General features: G+C 42.3%; 2 protein-coding genes across 3 annotated transcripts in view; both read right to left on the bottom strand.

Annotated features, from left to right (window-relative positions):
* The window catches only part of LOC120486097 (uncharacterized), a 76463-nt gene extending 67889 nt beyond the window's left edge, over positions 1-8574 (bottom strand). Inside the window, exon 1 of the mRNA XM_089129178.1 lies at positions 6185-8574. Within this exon, the coding sequence (XP_088985304.1) occupies positions 6185-6191 (7 nt within the window). The 5' untranslated portion in view covers positions 6192-8574. The remainder of the gene's footprint in view (positions 1-6184) is intronic.
* Positions 8575-9893: 1319 nt separating this feature from the next.
* Positions 9894-13652, bottom strand: LOC148981841 (uncharacterized). Of its 2 annotated transcripts, XR_016155300.1 has the most exons (6): positions 13540-13610; positions 11037-11127; positions 10795-10863; positions 10569-10649; positions 10401-10462; positions 9894-10327 (listed from the first exon to the last, which is right to left on the bottom strand). XR_016155300.1 is itself a non-coding variant. In XM_089129245.1 (5 exons), exons 1-5 carry the CDS (start codon positions 13624-13626, stop codon positions 10407-10409), a joined length of 414 nt encoding a protein of 137 aa, XP_088985371.1. In that variant the 5' UTR covers positions 13627-13652; the 3' UTR covers positions 10401-10406. The 2 variants fall into 2 exon arrangements, 1 of the variants encoding a protein (XP_088985371.1); XM_089129245.1 differs by lacking the exon at positions 9894-10327 and having other exon boundaries at positions 11037-11157; positions 13540-13652.
* Between the last annotated feature and the right edge of the window lie 871 nt (positions 13653-14523).

The raw sequence follows: 14523 nt of genomic DNA, 5'->3' as shown, positions 1-14523 counted from the left end.
AGCGGAGTCATGCGAACCACAGACGTCCCCCCGGAGGGGCAGCGGTACAGGGAGACCGGCATGCACACAGGAGTTACCCTGTGCGGATGCCCAGTCGAGCCCCGTTCCCCGACAGAAGAGACCAGGGAGCACACGTTAGCGGGGCACACGGCCTGAGGGGGCTGAGATGCTTACCTGTGGCCTCCTCCGCGACGCGAACCGGCTGAAGGCTGCTGCTGGGGCCGCGTGGGAGGGAAGGGAGCCGCAGGGGGGCGTCCTCGGCGGCGAAAAGGAAACTCGGGGAAAAAGGAAATTGGGGTTGGCCGTGGCCGTAGGGCGGCAGCTGAACGAAACAGACGGTACCTGCAAAGAGGCAGACGTCTGAAGCGATACAGCGCTCACTGGCTCTAACACTGGAGCGGTGGGTGTGGCCCGAGGAACTAGCGTCGGGGGTTGTGCCACACATTCACCGTCATATCACCCTATCCGTGAGTCGAAGAGCTTCTATTTTAAGAAGCAGAACGTGTAACGGACACGGGGACTCTCACTTTATCAGATCATTGAGTCTCGATCACAGTGTAGAGATGCTCATGTTCCATTCAGAAGGAACATGAGTCATCCACGAACGCTGCTACTGCATGCTGAAAGCCCAGGCACACAGAGCAGCGATCGCGACCATCAGAAAATGACATGAAACGACCGCACCCAGAAGAACACGGGCGAGTTGTCTTTAAAAAGACTTGCCGCGTGCAGCTCTTTCACTAGAGAGGAGGAAATTCACTCTTTCAGCGCTGAGGCGACCAGGGAGAAGCGCAAAGTCTGGCAGACCACTGCTCAGATCGCAGGCAATGCAGAGTCTCGCTGGGTACCGCCGTCAAACCAACACTGAAGAGGACGCTCGTCTCGAAGAGTCTTGAATCAGTGAGAATGGCTTGAGGAGTGAAGAAATCTCTTGGCTCCGAAGCGAAAACACTGCGGTTGCATTCACTTCCTCCTTTTATACCCACTGCGTGGGGCGGAGATACGCTATGCAAATTCCGCAGCCCCAAGGCATTTTCATGCCATTGGCTCGTTGTTAAATACTCGAAGAGGATTGGCTTTCTATGCGAAACCCCCATTCTCCATCACTTCTGACGTAACTCGAAGTGACTACGAAAGGGAACTGGTGAATGCAGTTTACAGCTTTCATAGAAAGAGAATGATGTGAGAACGTGTGATTGGCAGTGAGTCCTGTGTGCGGACAAAATAGCTCAATAGGAAAGGCAACGAGAAACAATAAGACGTGAAATAAAATCACAACATAATGTTTAAAGAAGAGTGGTTTGATTAAAGTGGTGGAAATAACAGTTGATGGACACAGAACAGTAAAAATTACACACCCACCCACGTGAAGCCAAAATACATCATTAGTTTAATTACTATTAAAGAGTTTGCAATTCACTTTTCTTGAACATATTTAGCTATTAGATTTATTTAAATGCTTCAGTTTATTTTCATATTATAATAATATAATATGTGCACAAATTGAAGCATTTAAACTGATATATTATATCACTTCAAATACTTCAATTCGTTTTTTTATATTATATTATATTAGGCCTCTTTTGTATTACATTATGAGCCTAAATAAAGAATCTAACAAAGCTATTGTTTAGGTTGAATTAGGCCTATATTTTATTATATTTTAAGGCTAAATTAAGAACCTCACAAGTGTATTGTTTAGGGCTCATTGCCATTAAAAAGTCTGAAACCCCTTGTATTGCTAAAGAAAATATTGAAAATTCACAAGAAACAAACAATCATTTAACTTTGATGGTTTAATGCTTCCTGTACACAATTCATTGACTGTACAAAAACACTATGGTTTTCCCAAACCATCTCAGTGTAACAGCTTACTTTTCTTTCTTACTATATTCTTTTATTGTAAACAATTGAACTGTCCTGCAAAAGATTTAAATAATGTAAATAATTTTTCATAGTGTTTATTGGTAAAGACTGTACAGTTAACAGCACTGGAAAAAAATATCAGATAACCTAAAATGTGCTTCATTTAGTGACTTCTTAACAAACTGCTTGTTTTCACAAATATAATTTAATACCAATAAAGCCTAGTTCACACTACATGATTTTAAAATGTCGGGCTGAACTGTGCGGTTCACACTACATGACTTGCTCTCAGTGAAATCATGAGTGTTCAAGTTGTTTAGCTGTTCACACCACACAACACAACGTGATTGATCCACAACAGGAGGTAACTCACTACACGAGTTAACAACGCACTACATAGAGATACAACCACGATCGGATGATAAGAGCATATCATTTGTGACTCAATGAGAGCTGTTTCAGTACTATAGTACGGTCTAAATCCTGAAAATAATCAAACAAATAACGAGTTGACAACAACACAATTCTATCTGGACTAGAAACCATGTTTTGTCACGAGAAACCACGCAATAAAACGAACCAGAAATGACGCGAAACTGCAGAGAAGAACACAACACACGAATATGGACGTCAGACAGAAACTACTGCTGCACACTGTTTGCTCGACGATCTGCTCTGAGAAAAAAAAATGCAAAAAAGAAAAGAAAAAGTAAGATTTACCTGGTGTCCTCAACCCATGCGTTGCTATGATTGGCTGTACTCATGACATCACTGAGTTTGAGTCGCGCGACTGCTCTGGATATCTAGCAGGCTAGATATTTTTCTGGGCTCGGCGACGCGTCTGCGAGCGTTTTCGCTGCGTTGTTGGCTCTTTCATACTAACAGATTGGCAAGCGTTCATCGCCCGCTAATCTCCCGCGATTTGCACGCGATAACACCCTGACCTGTCGGCGACTCAACGATTTGCAAATCGGGCATAAATCGGGCTTAAAATCATGTAGTGTGAACTTGGCTTAAGTTACATCAAGGGTCAAATAAAATATAAATGGCATACTCAAGTTAAAAGTTAAAACTGAATGTTGAAACCATTGTGTTTCTACGTGCTGTACAGGTATTTTTGATCAGGTGGTGAAAAATGTGAGCCAAATATTAAAAATCTCAGCAAGTAAAAAATTAAAGGGAATTGAACTGTGTTCACAATCATAGGTCCTGTCCCAAATGGCTCACTTCATATGTATTTTCAGTCTTGTGTACTTATATCATGTGTCCGTTAAATCCATGACGTCTGTAGGGCGTCTCATTTTTCATTTTAGGTTTCAGAAGGTTACTCACGCATACTTTGTGGTTTATATATGCCCTCGATGCCGCACTTTTGCACCCACACTGTCAAAAAGAACTGTGGTGTCAAGCTTGCATCAGTCAAAGCAGGGTTACGTTTTGCATGTCGTGCACAATAACCCTCAAGGCACCATGGTGGCAGTGCCACTGGCTTATATATATATATATATATATAAATAGCTGTGAGCAGCAATGAGGGCCAAAGCCAGTGGAACCACACCTAAAGGCACCGCGATTGCGGTGCCACCGGCTTGGGCCCGGAATCGCTGCTCGCAGCTATATTTATACACTGTTATTGTTCATATTTGCATTTAAAGATAGGCATTTATTACATGGCTTGGTAGAATTCCACGGTTTCTTGATAACAGACACTGCTCAGTATAACACACGGGTGTCAGTTTGGGTTGAAATGTGCTGGACAGAGACGCATTCGGAAGTGCATTTTCAAAAGTGCTGGGAACAAACTGTGCAGCCTTTCTGCTCAACCCGTAAATAAATGCATTGATCCGTAAATACTTGCTCGAGTTCTTCAATGGCACCGCAATGGACTCGTGACAAGTCCTCTTACCGGCTCCCGCTTCCTCGCTCTCCCCCTCCTTCTTATTTCCGTCAATGCAACCAACGTGACATGCGACAAAGCGGGAGCCGGTAAGAGGACTTTTCACGAGTGAAGGTATTATTGCGCCAAGTTGAAGTGCTCTAAAGCACTTTTTTATGGTATTCCGCCATACAATATAGTCATTAATTTTAAACGCTTAGAAAAACACAACGTTTTATTTTGTGTCACCAGCCTAGGTCGAGGTACACTAATCGAGTAACTGTGTTTAAATAGGGAAAACGAGGAAGTGCTTCTCTTTTTGGCCCATATTTAATGCACTGGGCTAAGCTAAGTGCTAACATAGTTTTGCGGCAATACAGAGCGATAGAGTGCACGCACTGAGACGAGAGAGGTATGCATCAGCTCGTCTTAGTGAAGGGAATAACATAGTTTAATATGAAAACCCGGTGGAGTATCCCTTTAACTAAAGACAATTACTTTAAAAAGAGCATGAGACAGAAATAACCCGCATGGTGTGATCGAGACGCACATACAAAGAAGACCGTTTAACCGGGAGCGCGCAGCTCTTAAAGGGGCCACATATTTCTACTGTTACTTCTTTCATTTTTTTTTTTAGGTCACCACTTTTGAATTTTCGAAAGTCTATAAAACTTGTCAAAACTCTGCAAATCACAACAAGCGTGTCTAAAGAACACAGTTTAAACATCAGTCATTCCATGAAATGGGTGCGACTTCCACTTAGCAATTTTCCAAATTTTCATTAAAAAAATATTATTTTTTAAAAAACTTACAACTTTAAAGATATGTTAATCCTCCAAAAAACATATTTTCCCACCTCAGGCACAAAATCCTTAATATCCTTTTTTTTCAGGCGAGGAAGTCTTGTCACAGACAAGAAATATATATTTTTTTATATCTAATGTTTCCCTAGTAAAATGCTATTGGAAACCATCGATATAACGTCTGTATTTTTTTTCCTTAGTTTATAATCTTGAAATTTGAATTTGACATCTCAATGGCCTCGTTGTTTATACTGAAAAAAAAACACAAAAATGAATTCACTTAAAAAATACAAATAAAGTTGCATTTATTTGATTAGTCCACATAACAAGAACAGCATTCAACATTAATTCACGTACATGTGAAATTGGCAATGTACTGATGACAAATTATTAAAAATAGTATGTTATTTTTTAAAAATAGTATTTTATCACATATCTTGAATTAATAACTTTAAGCTTTATAAACACATTTTGGGACATTTTGTGCCTTAAACATCTCATCAAACGTTGCGGACCCAAATGGCACCAGTTTGCTAGAATGACTCGCATCAAATTTTTGACATTATTTTCGACATTATTGATACTGCTTTCAATCGTAATGCAACGGACTGGTCTACAGGACATAAATTAACCCTTTAAATAAAAGGGTTATTGTGCTGTTTACACTGAAACACACAATAGAAGAGCGTACACAGATACAGGAAATAGAAATGAACACAAAATCTGCAGCTGCTGCACACCCACTTCCTGTATCTCTGGTTTGATTAAGTTTATCCATAAATGTTAATGAATTAATTAATTATCAAACATGTATAACATGTAGTGAAGGCTGCCGTTATTCATGTGTGAATCCATAATGACTGCAGTCGTAGTTCAAGATAACTCTTCATTGGTTCATGATTCGGTCGTGCCTTCAATAATTATTAGTTCATGTTTAATAAAGTATTAATTCAGGTTTTAGTACATGATTATTCATGTAGCCTTATTGTAAAGTGTTACCCTTTGACACTATGTCCAGTATCAGGAATAATACAGTATGATCTGTGTGTATCAATACACAACTCTGAGATCACAACGTGAATGTGTGCAAGAATAAACTGAGCATGTTCAAATCAACTCTTTCCAGACTAATTCCACTAAATGTGTTTAGAGAAAATACAGATTTCTTTACCTGTGAGAAGTGAAGAGAGAATGATCAGTCCCAGCAGACACAGATCACACTGATCAGACATTTCTGCTTCTGTCAGCTTCTGTCTGTCTTCCTCTTTATTATATACAGTTACAGCTCCTCCTTTAAACATCATCAGCTCCTCCTCCTCATTTTATATAGTTACAGCTCCTCCTCTTCATTATATAGTTACAGCTCCTCCTCCAACAGATAAGTTATTATCTGTGACCATTTCATTTACAATAACCGCCTCAGGTGTGAGCGATCTAATGTTTAGAAGACCTAGCTTTAGAAATTGTTTTTGTTCACCGATATTTAGATTTTCTGGTTAAGATTTTTGCTAGATCCTGCACTAGATTTATTGTTTGGCTTCACTAAACGAGGAATAGACACAGTTTCTATATAATGTTCCACACTATGCATATTAGGTAAGTTTGGGCCGCAAAGGCTGTGATTTGGACTTTGACTTACTAGTCATCTGGTGCGTAACGTCTTGGAGATGTTGTCCGACAGCACAGCCGCTCCGATTCTGCTGGGGTGAAGGCCATCAGCACGATACAGCCTGGGTCTCTCCCAAAACAGATGCCAATTATTTACAAAGAGCAGCTTCTGTTCATTACACAATGACATTAACCATTCATTTAATGCAAATAGTCTACTGAACCTTTCCTGTCCTTGTCTGTACGTGGGAAGCGGTCCAGACACGATGATCGCTGCTTTAGGCGCTGTGCTGCGTACCGTCTCGATCAGGCTCCTGTAGTCCTTCTTCAGAACCTCCGTCTGCCGCAGCCTGATGTCGTTCGCTCCCGCGTGCAGCACAACAGCTCCGACGCGCTCGTCCCCGTTCAGGATCTCGGGAACCTGTGCAGCGACATCAAGAACACGAGCACCAGGAAAGCAGTGAGTGCGCACCTTACCTTTCCCCGAAGTAGTAGCGCGGACATGGCGGACCATGGATGTGCCGATGATCACGGCGTCGTCGCGTTCCGGCTCGCGAAGAGGGGAGAAGCGGTTCCGGGTGGAGATCTCGAAGGTTGGATATAAGTAGCGATATCAAAGCAATCCAATTGTTTTTTATAAGGAATAGTATCGAGGATAAGTTCACATGATATAGAAATAGAAAGTGCTTGTTTATAAATAAGTGGTAAAGAAGAAAATCAAGGATTAGTGAAGAAATTCTCCGAAGCTACAAACACAAACATGAGTTGTGTGCTTATAATGTTTAAAATGTATTTAAATGAAATCGAAAAGAAGCAGAGTGGTGTTTTATAATCGTTTTATAATAAAATTAGTTTTAATGTTGCCTAGAATGTACATACACAGATAACCGGAGTAGCAGAGCGAGGTGAAAACATTTTAAAAAATATATTTTTTCTTTTATTTCAGACCTGATGGAAGAGAGCGAGGAGAGAGAAGAACTGAGTGAAGTGGAGGAGGAACATCATGTCCAACCTGGAGGAAAACCCTTGAGTCGCTCAAAGACTAAACAGACATTTTTAAAGAAAAGAAGAGCCGAGAAATCTTTCACCTGCACTCAGTGTGGGAAGAGTATTACAACCAAATGTAGTCTTGAGATTCACATGAGAGTTCATACTGGGGAGAAGCCGTTCACATGTGATCAGTGTGAAAAGATCACCACATCACCACAGTCTGAAATCACGGTAAGTAGTTTATTTTCATGTGCTTAGTAACAAATTCTCTTTTGTGTAAGTTAGCCACACATCACCCTAAAGCCAAATCTCTCCTCTCCCCCTATAATGCTGGAGAGGAATGAAACCCCGCTACTCGTCTGAGCTGTGCATCGCAAACAGTTTATCAGCTCAGAGCAATACGACAGGGTTTACTCGGGTTTGCCGATCTCAATCACAAAACAGCATTAATACACAGAGCTGGGAGATTCATTGAAAAAGCTTTTTAAAGGGATATTTCCATTTTCCATTTGAATTCTTCAATAGTCTAGACGCCTGCCGCAAATGGCTGGTGGCCGAGGGACGCAACGTCGAGGGAGTCATCGAGCTGGTGGTACTGGAGCAGTTCATCACTAAGCTGCCGAAGAAAACCGCGCAGTGGGTCCAGTGCCACCGGCCGACGTCGCTGGACCAGGCCATCACATTGACGGAGGACCAGCTGGTGGCGTGCCCGGGGGTCGGCGAACCCCAAACATCTTCTTCTCTCTCTCTCTCTCTCTCCCCCTCCCTCTCTCTCTCGCCCTGTCCCTGCCCCCAGGTCCCGAGGCGGAATACCCCCGCGACCGGCACCCCGCTGGAGACCCGGGCCGAGCACAGAGGCGGCCCCAGCGCCCCGTGCTCCACCTCGGGGAGGATCCCTGACCGGGAGCGCTCCTCCGTTCTCTGGCCCCGCGCTCTCCCCTCGCCAATCCCTTGACCCGCTTCCCGCCACCGGAGTGGCGGGGAGGCCTGGGCCGGCCTGTTGGCGTTGTGGGGACCCGGGGCACTTTATTGATAGGTGTCCATTGATGGAGGTGGACACCTTCATTCGGGTCCCCTATGCGCCACAGGCCGCCCCCGATCAGACTGGGCTGTATCAGATACCTGTAAGTATTAAGGGGGATACGTATCAAGCTTTGGTGGATTCAGGTTTTAACCAGACCTCCATCCACCAAAGTTTGATTCAGCCGGTGGCATTGGATAGGAGCCGCGAGGTTATGGTGCGGTGTGTGCACGGCGAGGTGATGGGTTATCCCGTCGTGCCAGTTATAATTCAATTTAGGGGACAAAAACATAGTGTGGAGGTGGCAGTTAATCCGCACCTCCGGCACCCGCTGATTTTGGGAACCAATTGGCCAGGGTTTCAATCTTTATTGGCTTGTTTGCGTGCGGGTGCTCCTGGGCAAAAACAACGGCACCGGACTGTTCAGGCTGGTGAGGCTATACCGGGACCATCGGCGGCTGGTTCAGAGGAACAGAGCGGGACCGAAATACCCATCTTTTCGGTCCGTGATGATTTTCCTCTGGAACAGTCCCGTGATGACACGCTAAAAAACGCGTTTGAACGGGTCCAGGTCATTGACGGACAGCCGGTACGGCCGGATCAGCCGCTCACGTACCCTTATTTTGCCATGATAAAAGACAGGTTGTATCGGGTGACCCAGGACACCCAGACAAAGCAAGATACAACCCAGTTGTTAGTTCCTAAGAGCCTTCGGGAAACGCTATTCCAGCCGGCTCATTGTAATCCGATGGCTGGACACCTCGGGCAGGCAGCCACGTTAAATCGTCTAATGACCCGATTTTTTTGGCCGGGCATTCATGAGAACGTGTGCAGGTGGTGCGCGTCTTGTCATGAATGTCCGTTAGTGAACCCGCCGGCCCAAAATAAAGCACCATTGTGCCCGCTTCCGTTAGTCGAGGTCCCCTTCGAGCGAATTGGGATGGACCTCATCGGGCCATTAGAGCGATCACCACGGGGGCATCGCTTTGCATTAGTCCTGGTGGATTATGCAACGCGATACCCGGAGGCAGTACCACTTCGCAATATCTCGGCTAAAAGTGTTGCGAGTGCACTGTTTTCATTAATCTCCCGGGTGGGAATCCCGAAAGAGATTCTCACCGATCAGGGCACGGCGTTTATGTCACGGACCTTACGCGAACTGTATGAGTTATTGGGCATTAAATCGATTCGCACCAGCGTCTATCACCCACAAACGGACGGCTTGGTGGAACGATTTAATCGCACGTTAAAGTCCATGATTCGTAAGTTCGTGCGGGAAGACGCCAAAAATTGGGATAAGTGGTTAGAACCCCTCTTGTTCGCTGTACGGGAGGTCCCGCAAGCCTCCACGGGGTTTTCCCCCTTCGAGCTTCTCTATGGACGCCAGCCCCGTGGGGTATTGGATGTGCTTAGAGAGGCTTGGGAGGACGGACCTTCTAATAGTAAAAAAAATGTAATATGTCCAGGACCTGCGAACAAAACTCCACACTTTGGGGCGGCTCTCCATGGAGAATTTGTTTTGTCTGCGGATTCTTCTTGCTTCACGAATAATTCATTGTTTTGGGAACTAAGTAAAAATGTTCGTGACACTTTACTTGAAGGGGTGTGCATAAGACTGACACGACACCCTTCATAACCATGACATGACATGTGTCTTGAACATGAAGTAAGGTTTTATGACAACTGTCATTAAGTCTTTCACTCAATAATGACATTTTTAATGCAAATATGGAATTGTTTAAGAAGTCTTTATCATGACAACCACAAATGCACAACCCCCAGAAGTGTTGTTGACATCATGATCACACTTCATCTATATTTACACAGCAAAAACACGAGTGTTAAAATAACTCTCCTGAGAATTCATTTTAGACCACACTAAAAACTGTTAAAACAAAGGCACATTCAAAATCTCAATCTCATGAGCCCAACTTAAACACTGATCACTATAATGGTGACTTAAAGGTACAATATGTAGGATTTTTGCAGTAAAATATCCAAAAGCGAGAAAATTGCGATGGTAACCAAGGAAACGGGGCGTGTGAGCAGGGCTGAGGGAGTTTCCAGTCAATGGCGTCATATCCACGTTACCCTCAGTTTCTGCTCAGACAACCACAGTAACCATGGCGACAGACGTCGAGAAATGGAGGAAGAGTTTTTTATCTGAGAAGAAAAAAATAAAACGAACTCAGTTTTTGCTATTGTAAATATTATTGCAGATTTGCTCACAACTCACCAGTTTTTATTGTTGTATTGCAGGCATCTCTATTTCCTCCGGGTGTCTCGAGTCCTTCCTCCCTGCAAAATAAAAGCATTGCCTGACCTCTGGTGTGTGTTTATCATGATTGCAGATGTTCAGATCAGACGAGTGTGAATCTTCAGAGTGTGTGCGGCTCAAACTCACCAGCTCTTCTTGCACAGATGATCTGAAGAAGAATCACAGTAGGAGCAGCAAACACTGCCATCTCAACAATACTCACAATCACTGCAGGAAACATGAGAGGAAGAAGAGAAACTGGACATGACTGAAGTCAAGGGTCTTCATCTATCAACAGTTATTGATGAAGCATTTACAGACGGACTGATAGTGTAATGTTAGAAAGCTGTCCGTCTAAATCAACGTGTCGTACCTCTGTATAATAATCCAGCAGTTACTGTGGGACGTGCTGTTACTGTAGTTGATGTAGTTGTAGTCACAACTATTAGAAAACAAGATGGAAATAGAAATGTCATATTTTAATACATGAACACAATATATCCTTTGAGGTTTCAATACTGAATTGATGGAATTATCCGGCTGATTTTACTGTGGTGTGATCAAACCACTGAAGCGAGAGTGATGATGTGTGCCCGTGGTCATGTGATCATGAACCTTGTGTAGGAGCTGTTGCTGTAGTTCTGCTTGATGTCTTCTCAGAGTTTGATCTGCTGACTGGAGTCAAGTGTTGTTGAAGAGACTGGAGCTGCAGAAGATGAATGTTCACACACATCACCTGTAGGACATTAACATCATATCGTCACATTGTGAAGATGCTTTCCAACAGGTTTTATCGTAGTTTTTGTACCAAGTCAAGTCAATGGAGTCGGACAAAACTACGCTAAAACCTGTTGGAAAGCATCTTTTGCAGCGATATTTGTGTGAGTATATCAGTGAACACCCCAGACCACTCGGTGAGTTTCACGTCTTTGTAAACTAAAGTTTAATGTGTTTTATGAATGATTGTTCATGTGCACATAGACAACCATTGTGTATGTGGGGGTGCTAACACAGAAAACTACAATTCTCGGGACAGCAGCATTTGTCCAAATTTCAATCTTAACCGTTCTATTTCATCAGAAACGATCTTAAAAGATTAGTTCACTTTTGAAAAAACTTTTGCTGATAATTTACTCACCCCCATGTCATCCAAGATGTCCATGTCTTTCTTTCTTCAGTCGAAAAGAAATTAAGGTTTTAGATGAAAACATTCCAGGATTTTTCTCCATATAATGGACTTACATGGGAACCAGTTGGTCGGAGGTCCAAACGACAGTTAATAACAGTTTCAGATGCAGCTTCAAATCTCTTTAAACGACACCAGACGATGAATAAGGGTCTTATCATGCGAAACGATCGGTTATTTCAAAACTTATTCCAAAAATGTAACTTTTCTAAGGACAAATGCTAGCCTTGCTCTATTCTGTGAGGCGCGTTTGCAACGTCACATAATACGTAATTACGTTCAAAAGGTCACGGGCGACGTAGCCGGAAGTACAGAGTCAGAGTGTTTACAAGTTGAACGCATAGGTTGAACGTGAAAACTAACTCAAACGCCGTTTACAAAAAAGGAATTAAAAGGTAAAACAACGATGTCGGACGATTTTGATTCTGTACTTCTGGCTACGTCGCCCGTGACCTTTTGAACGTAATTACGTAATACGTGACGTTGCAAACGCGCCTCACAGTTTAATACAAGGCTAGCATTTGTCCTTAGAAAAGTTACATTTTTGGAATAAGTTTTGGAATAACCGATCGTTTCGCATGATAAGACCCTTATTCATCGTCTGGTGTCGTTTAAAGAGATTTGAAGCTGCATCTGAAACTGTTATTAACTCTCTTTTGGACCTCCGACCAACTGGTTCCCATGTAAGTCCATTATATGGAGAAAAATCCTGGAATGTTTTCATCAAAAACCTTAATTTCTTTTCGACTGAAGAAAGAAAGACATGGACATCTTGGATGACATGGAGGTGAGTAAATTATCAGCAAAAGTTTTTTCAAAAGTGAACTAATCCTTTAAAACAGGGCTTTAAGTGTAAAATACCGAACTAACCCTAGAGAGGTTCGTTTTATAATAACGACAACGTAAAAATATTTTAATGATATAAGTAAAGTAAAAATATAATATGTAGCCTAATATAGTGGACATATTTAACAAAACACTTCTCTCTATAGCTAATTTGTCTAGCCTGTATGATCATTAAATGGCTTTCGTGAGGTAAATGTAACGTTGACATGTTGTTCTCCAGCTGTTTTATGGACCTCTTTCCCCGGTTGATAAACACTGATCAAGAAATTTTATTTCAAATTTTCAAATTAGATATTTTTCAAAATGGCCTATTGATAATTCGTGCTTATATTAGTAGTAAAGAAGAGTAACAGATGATCGGTTACGTGCCGCTTGAACTGAAGCGCTACTGAGATCTGTCACGACACACTTACAAGAGCCAAAACGCCATTTATTGATTGAATTTGGTAATAAAATGGACAGAATCTGAGCGCTGATCATTTGTTTTGTATTAAAGTAACCTGCTATGTCTTGTCTGTCGGTGTCAGTGTCCTCTTTGCTACATGATCATTCTCTGTGTGAGTAAATGGATGTGTGGTGAGAGTGTGTGGAAAGGGTCAACTGTGTGAGTCTCGCGCTCAATGCGTGACAGTTTACAGTAAAACTCGTCAGAACTCAGCGAATCACAACAAGTGTATCAGTGAAAACACTTATTTAAACAGCACACACACACACACACACACACACACACACACAAACTCGACTGCACATCACATTTTTTATATTATTTGTCCTGCTTTCAATCGTAATGCAACGGACCCGTCTAATAATTTTATATGATTTATATGAGAGTGAAACACAGTTGAGCTGCTTCCCATAAACCTTCAGCTTTCCTGAATGAAGGACATTATTAAGCCGTATAACTCCTAAAGCTGAACTCCTACATGGGTCATACTAGGCTTTAATAGATGTATAAAATATTTCATATATGACCCATATAGGAGGTTAATACTAATATTTTACAATTTCCAAACGTATGAAGTCATCATAAAGAGTAGAGCCAGTCTGTGGAAGTTTTCTCAAATCTGTCTTCTAACAGTTTCTCACCTGAATACTTGACAGTGTATGTGACTGACGTCTGGAGTTGATTTCTGTGAGTAAGCTGACATCTCCACTGTCTGTTGTTATCTTCATTCAGGAGTGTTGTAGTCAGAGTGATGATACAGCGATATGATGATGATGATGATGATGATATCTGATATCTGGAGTCTGTCTTCAGATCAACACCAGCCTGATTCACCCACAACAGCTCAAATCCCTGAGCATAAACCCAATCATCACAGGAGTATCTAATATATGAATACAACTGACAGGAGAGAGTCACAGAGCGGCCTGGACTGATCTCAGTCTGTGAGGATGAAGATGATGATGATGATGGAGACACTGAAACTGAACACAAGACACAAATCACAGACTCTTCAATCATCATCTGAGTTTAATAAAGAATCTTCCCTTTTTAAATTGACCATATAATCATAAACTTACCATGAAGAACATGCAGATAAACAAGTGCATCAGTTTCTGGTTGGTGATGTTGTGTGTCGTTCACATATTGTCTGCAGGTGTAAGATCCATAATCTTCTTCTGTGACGTTCTTGATGTTCAGAGAGCAGTCAGACTCCAGACTCAGTCTCTCATGTCTCTCTGTGTCTTTCTTTATCCCTAAATATATCAGTTCAACTGCTGCTAAATGTCTGAATCTGTTATAGATCCATGCAGTTGATTTGCAGTCAGAAAGAGTTTTATTACAGGACAGACGGACATTTCCACCAGAACTGATGAACACATGATCCACTCCACTGGTGCCTGAAACACAGTAGATCTCAGTGATCATTATGATATTTATTAATAAATCAAACCATAAACCAAACCAGCATAACAAGCAGAAGATTACAATCATACAGTATTTTTCTGGTAACACTTTACAATAAGGGTTTATGAATAATCATGTACCATAGAGGTCTGCACACACAAGGCAGGGGCGGATTGGCCATCGGGAATACCGGGAACAATCCCGAACAGCCGGTCCAA

Source organism: Pimephales promelas, chromosome 3 (assembly GCF_988280905.1).
Source record: "Pimephales promelas chromosome 3, fPimPro1.hap1.1, whole genome shotgun sequence".
NCBI classification, from domain to species: Eukaryota; Metazoa; Chordata; class Actinopteri; order Cypriniformes; family Leuciscidae; genus Pimephales; species Pimephales promelas.
The sequence above is the reverse complement of the archived record's forward strand: the minus strand, read 5'-3'. Positions and strand labels throughout refer to the sequence as shown.

Excerpts from the sequence above, each read along its gene's own strand:
- LOC148981841 (XM_089129245.1), bottom strand. The coding sequence starts at position 13,626 with ATGAAGATAACAACAGACAGTGGAGATGTCAGCTTACTCACAGAAATC. Across the intron at positions 10,864-11,036 it reads AGCAACAGCTCCTACACAAG|TTGTGACTACAACTACATCA; the intron begins GTTCATGATCAC and ends GTTTTCTAATAG. Across the intron at positions 10,650-10,794 it reads TGCTGGATTATTATACAGAG|TGATTGTGAGTATTGTTGAG; the intron begins GTACGACACGTT and ends TGTTTCCTGCAG.